At 41.3% G+C, this 6,740-nt stretch overlaps 1 protein-coding gene across 1 annotated transcript; it reads left to right on the top strand.

The window, feature by feature from the left end:
• Positions 1 to 216: 216 nt before the first annotated feature.
• LOC105033629 (protein HOTHEAD) lies at positions 217 to 5,733 on the top strand. Its single transcript, XM_010908540.4, has 6 exons — positions 217 to 362; positions 1,198 to 1,549; positions 3,923 to 4,233; positions 4,326 to 4,711; positions 4,812 to 5,380; positions 5,466 to 5,733. Exons 1-6 carry the CDS (start codon positions 293 to 295, stop codon positions 5,515 to 5,517), a joined length of 1,740 nt encoding a protein of 579 aa, XP_010906842.1. The 5' UTR covers positions 217 to 292; the 3' UTR covers positions 5,518 to 5,733.
• The last annotated feature ends 1,007 nt before the right edge of the window (positions 5,734 to 6,740 follow it).

Below are 6,740 nucleotides of genomic sequence, written 5' to 3'. Positions count from 1 at the left end.
GCACGTCAGATACGGTGTTTTGCATGCAAACCGCAGGGGATAAGATGGGCAGCAACAAAACCATTGATGAACCACCTACCCCGTGTATGGGTCACAAAAACCCGGTTTGGCACTCATTCCGGGTAGACCTAATAGCAGTACTCCCTCTTAAATGCACCAAGCTGTATTAATGAAAACCTGCACCGCCTCTGCTACTTATATACGATTGAGGAGGGAGAGATAATGAGAGAAATAAGAGAGTAAGGAGTAGGTAGCAGCAAGAAGATCCAGAGTTGTGCTTATTTTTTAAGTCATGGCTTGCAAGAAGGAAGAGCTTTTTCTTAAAATCTTGCTGTTCCTCAGCATACTTATATCAACCCGAGGTCTGACCTTTTCTTTTGAATATTTTAACTTTCCATTTTTTGACTTCTATGCGTCTGTTTTCAGTCAAAAAAAGACTTCTATGCGTTTGTTATGTCTCAAAGTTCACTAGAAAATTACTGCAACTCAAAGTTGTAACTTCAGGAGTTTATGTCCATTCGTTAGATGATTAGGTAGTTTTTCTTGAGCAAGCATTGGTGGTATAATTCCAATTCTCTGAGAAGAGAACTACTTCCCGTCTGGCATCCAAATGAATTCTCAAAAGCCAACCGTCTTGCAAACTCTCAACCTTTCAAACTTCTATTTCAGAAGTTTAGGAGTTTTTCCTTATTGGTTATATTAGTTGGTGTTTCTTGTCTTGATAGAGAGTTCGTGACATGACTCACATTTTATTTTGTTTATTCTCATGTAAGATGAGCCTTCAGTTCGCAAGGTATAGATATGCCCTTCAATCTTATATGAGAAAAAGCCAAATGCAATTTTGCATTCAAACAAGGAGAGCGTTTTTTTTCCCCTTATGTTTGTGCTCTGATTGGAAGCTAGGAATAAGAGCAAATTTACTCCATGGATGATTCCTTTTTTCTCTTTTGAGAGAGAGATGAATTAGTTGTGGATGTTTTCCTGATTGGCATTTTGTTATATTGAAATAGTGGAAATGTTCTAAAATATGAGTGCAAATAAGCTTCACATATCAGGTTCAACACATCATCTGCTTCTGTTCCCAACTAAAATCACAGATGCATAAACTCTTCTAAGATGGATGCATCTGCCTCTTGACCTCTGCCAAGAAGTTCTTCTTTGTTAACATATTTGTCACCCACTTCTTGTAAAATTCAGGTAGAAGGTTCCACAAGCCGAGGCACCCACATCTCAAGAATGCAAGCAGCTTCTTATCAACACCACCACAAGGTTATGACTACATCATAGTGGGTGGAGGCACAGCAGGGTGCCCCTTAGCTGCCACCCTTTCTCAGAGATACAAAGTTCTGCTGCTAGAGAGGGGTGGCTCCCCCTATGGCAATCGCAACATCTCCTTCATGCAGAACTTCCACATCTCTCTGGCTGACAGGTCTCCCACCTCCCCTTCTCAAACATTCATTTCCACCGACGGGGTCATCAATGCCCGAGCTAGAGTCTTAGGTGGGGGGACTTGCATTAATGCCGGGTTCTACACCAGAGCAAGCCCGAGGTATGCATTTAACTCATCTCTCATCTTCTCTTTACGTCTGTTCTGTTAACTTGCAGAGATTTTGCTCCTCAATCTCTTCACCATGTTTGAATGAAATTAACAACATGCATGCCAACAGCTGGTAACTCTTTACTCAAAAAAATGAAAAAACATCTGGTAATTACTCGGCTTCTTTGAAGTGAAAGATGGCTTCGCATCAAAATTCATAAAGAGAATGAATAGAAAGAAAACAGAGTAAACACAATGACTCCAATATGATCGGTGTGAGGAAAATAATTCAGGGAATATTAAGGGGGTGTCCTATGGAGCGGGTAAGACTCTCCACCTGCTACTGAATACTTCAAAACTATCGTCACCTTGTCCCTTGAGCTGCCATTACAGATAGGGTTGGCAATTTATTCCGCCCGCCCAACCGGACCCTAATTGGGTGGATCTTATGCAACCTTCAATGGATCCGGAGCGGGTATGGATAATGTTAAAACCTGTCCAAGCCCGATCTGAATATATATAATTCTTTATAAATCTTTTCTCCAAGGCAAAAAAAAAAAAAAAAAGAAAAGCCGAGAAAAAATTGCAGCTTTATCAGATCCGATACGTCCGACCCGATCCATCTAACTCTATCCATCCTGTTTTGCTCCGAGACTCTGTTTGCCCCGCCCTGTACTGAGGTAAGTACAGAGCAGGTACGTGAATAACGCATCTAACCAATGCATGATCTATTGCCATCCCTGATTACAACCGAGATTCATTCAGTCAAGGCGGTAGTTCAGTTAGTTGGCACCTTTCTCTCCAAGTGAGATGCTTCAGGTTAAAACCTGAGTCGTAGTGAATAACCATCTTATTCTTAAAAAAGAATTCAAAAACAACATGCCTCCAGGCTGTCGTTGTTTCGTTAGTTGGTGTTAAAAATCTGAGGTTCAGATAAGCTTCTTTAATCCCCAGTTGTTGAAAACCTCGAAGTTTTGGTTCTAAACGACTCAAGCTCCCTTGTTGGCACTAGTGGCCCTTTTTTTTCCCTTCTTTTTCCTTTGTCAGAGTCATTTAGTATTTTTGAGGCCACTTAAATAGCACAGGTGGCATCTGAATACTATTTTGCTGTTTTCTTTTTGTGTGTTGTTCTTACCGTCTGTTGTTTGTTATCTTTGTCATTTTTTAGTCGAAAGTGTGTTTGCTTTATCCTAACTCCTCAAAATGAAAAGAAAAAGAAAAAGAAAACTACTTTCCTGAGGCTAACTTGATTGCACTAATTACCACTTGTAACCAGACATGGCCGTAGGATCCTCTCTTTTAATGGATAAATTGCAGCAGGAGTCTCTTTTTTTAATAGGCAAAGATAAGGAAGTCATTCCAAAATTTGGATGATGGGACCCTGCGAGGTTTTCTTCTTTTCATGTGCTTGTGTACGCAGGAAGACGGCCTCTGCATCTTTGTCTTATAAAGTTCTTGGATCCACTTCTATCATTTTTTTTCCATCATCTAAGCAATCTGTCATGACTCATCAAGCATAATTGTCCTATTAAGAAAACCACTTACAGCATAACCTCTACAAATTCCTGGCCTTGCATGGTTTTGATGAGAAACGGATAATAAAGACTAATTTTAGAAGAAAGAATAACCTCTACAAATTAATAGATGTGGAATAAATATTCACCATATCATAGAATGTTTTTTGTTCTCAATTTACAGTATCTTAAACAAGAGATAGCAACATAGTAATGGAAAGTGATGTTTAGCTCATGCTTCATAGTTGAAAAAAATATACACATCAATGTTTAATGCATGATATTTTTTCTCTAGTTATTTATTTTTATTATATATTTGCCATCTGATGACTCTTAGGTTCCCACTTTTTTTTGATAAGGATCCCACTATAAACTGCAAAAGTCGCCAAACCGTTCTCTCCGTTTAGAGAACGACCCTGTTATCTCTTTCTGTCGTACGTTTTTAGCCCCATTGTCTATTCCCTGCCTCTATTGGCAGCAATGGAACTGTTTCCATTACTGCTATGGTGCTGGTGGTTGGCTTGATGTCATGGCTTCTTCCTTCCAAACTACTTTAACTTCTGGTACTTTGATGCTTACCTACTCCATTCTTTTCTATGGAATCCACGGCCCTTTCAGCAACAAAACTAGCTGTCCCTGGCCTCACAAATCCCTTTTTCCGAGCTCTACAACCAAAACCCAAATAGTCCCCACCCTTCCCACCAACCTCGAGCTCTCCTTTTTAATTCTTGACCTACCATCATCCGTCTGTAGTACTTTCAAAGCTAAATCTTTGTACGTCTTAATGAATCCGGCCTGAGGTTAGTAACTTCCACTGGTCCAGAAAGTTAGAGAAAGAAACTAATTATGTAAGCTTTATATGGCTCTACAGCTTTGTGAGGGGGGCAGGTTGGGATGGTGAGCTGGTCAATGAGTCATATCCATGGATCGAAAAGAGGATTGTCCACTGGCCCAAGATTGCACCATGGCAAACCGCACTGAGGAACGGGCTGCTGGAAGCTGGCGTGTCACCATTCAATGGATACACCTACGACCATTTGTATGGGACCAAGGTTGGCGGCACCATCTTCAGCAAGAATGGCTTCCGACGCACTGCTGCCGATCTGCTCGCCTCTGGAAATAGAATGAATCTCAGAGTTTTGCTTCATGCCACAGTTCAGAAGATTATTTTCGATACACAAGGTAGAGGCCTAGGGGCCCTCACCTAACCATCTTCTCTGAAGTAGCAGTTATTTCAGTTAAATGTAGATCTCTAACATGAAGTAAATGAACAGGGCAGCAGCCCAAGGCAGTGGGAGTACTGTTCAAGGATGAGTATGGCATGCAACACCAAGCAGTCCTTAATGATGAGGAGCGTAGTGATATTATATTGTCATCTGGTGCAATTGGCAGCCCTCATTTGCTCCTTCTGAGTGGAATTGGACCCAAGGAAGATCTCATGAAGCAGAACATTTCAGTGGTGCAAGACAACCGGCATGTCGGAAAAGGGATGTCAGATAACCCCATGAATTCTATTTTCATACCCACCAAGAAGCCTGTGGAGCAGTCCCTGATACAGACCGTAGGGATCACGAAGGTTGGTTCGTTCATTGAGGCCAGCAGTGGCTTCGGCCAATCACCGGACAGCATTCGCTGCCACCATGGAATCATGTCAGCTGAGGTCCAGCATCATCCATTAATTGTTTCATCCATCTTTCGCTGTTCATTTCCTTCAAATTTCCCGCAAACTAACTACTTGTTTGTCCTAAAATCCGCAATAGATTGGGCAACTCTCCACCATCCCTCCAAAAAAACGTACTCTGGAAGCAGCCAAGGAATATGCTAGGAACAAAGCGAGCCTGCCCCGAGAGGCATTCAGAGGGGGCTTCATCCTTGAGAAAATTGACGGCCCGCTCTCCACCGGCGAACTCAGCATCGCCGACACGGATGTGGACAACAACCCGAACGTCACCTTCAACTACTTCAGCCACCCATATGACCTCCAGCGGTGCGTCTACGGGATCAGGATGATCGAGAAAATTGTGCAGACGAGGCAGTTTGCTAACCTGTCTTATGACCATGTCTACTCCTTGGAGAGGTTGCTGAACATGAGTGTGAAGGCCAATGTGAACTTGATACCCAAACACACCAATGATACTGCATCACTCGAGCAGTTCTGCAGGGATACAGTGATGACAATCTGGCACTACCATGGTGGATGCCATGTGGGGAAGGTGGTGGACCATGACTACCGGGTTCTCGGCATCGCCAGCCTGCGAGTGATCGATGGCTCGACATTTGTTAACTCACCAGGGACTAACCCTCAGGCAACTGTCATGATGTTGGGCAGGTATCAGCATTACAGATGCTTAACAAGCATACTTCTTTCTATAATTGTCCCCCTGCTGATTGTTTCTCTTATATCTGATGTCCAGATACATGGGAGTGAAGATACTGAGGGAAAGGTTAAGAGGAGGAGGAGTGTAGCTGTTACTGATGGAGGTGTGCACTACTTTGTTGTGTTGGAAAAAAATGTATAACATAGTACTAATTCTTGCCAGGTTTCATCTCGAAGCATTCAAGTGAAAAATAAGAAAAGAAAAGAAATGGGAAAATTCATGTGTCTTAGCCTTCTAGGTTTCTCTCTAAAACAATATATTGTACTGTGACAACTAAATGAAATCCGGTGCCTTTAGCTTCTTAGGATCTAGAGTGCTGCTTCATGTCCAAACTCTAAGAAGTTGAAATTCTCTTGATGATCAAAAGTTTATGTTTAAAGGTGCTTTTGGGCTCAGCATGGTGAACGTTTTAACTACTCCCAATAGTTGACCATACTCGGTGGCCTGCGAAGTGTTTGTTGTTCAACTCAAAGCTAGGCTGCTTTGGTCAGTTTTCTGAAGTTGGAAGCAACGTACTAAGGATCATCGTGAGGAACTCTGGGTAGTAATATGGTTGCTCCTGTCTAATCTGAAAATGGTTTTTCTTTTTTCTTCGGTGCAATTCTAGCATTGATCATGAGTCAGGCCTTGAGCTTAAATTATATTCATTTGTAATTAGACTTCGAACCAGATCTATTTAAAATTTAATATTTTAAGTGCCCAACTCTAGCATATGATCCGTTCTAAATTTCTAAAAGTGGTATATATGTTGCCATCGGTTCATTCTTTGGGCATGCCTTGGTTTAGGATTGACCCCTATGGGTTAGAAGTTGTTGCCTTAGATATTTAATATGCTTCGGAATTGCATCATGCATTCTCAACAAAAGCCTTGTAGCTTGCAAAGACGAGTTCGCTTGACTCTTCCAAGATACAAAAATATGACTCTTCAACAAAAATCGAGTTAACCGCTTAGAACATGACTTCATAAGTTGTGGATTGCCCAAGCCAAGCATCAAATAACCCATTTCCATTCAAATACTAGCAAAACAAATGGTCGCGATCATTTGAACCCAACGCACTATATTTAGTAGAGGGGGACATTTGGACGTTCATCCCCTCCATTGTAGAAGGGATAGTCTATTTCCTAGGAAAAGTTCGTTTTTGGTATTTTGTTGAAGGGATAAATAGGGAGAACAAATAAGTGCTTTGATAAGGATAAAATTATCTTGTCATCTTTTCGTATGTTTATAGAGGGGGATAAATTTTCCTATTTCATGGAATAATTTTATTTTTTATTTTTTTGGATCCAAATGAAATAATTTTATTTCATCT

The sequence above is a fragment of the Elaeis guineensis genome, chromosome 2 (assembly GCF_000442705.2).
Source record: "Elaeis guineensis isolate ETL-2024a chromosome 2, EG11, whole genome shotgun sequence".
NCBI lineage: Eukaryota > Viridiplantae > Streptophyta > Magnoliopsida > Arecales > Arecaceae > Elaeis > Elaeis guineensis.
Note: the sequence above shows the minus strand (reverse complement) of the source record. Positions and strands in the feature narration are given on the sequence as shown.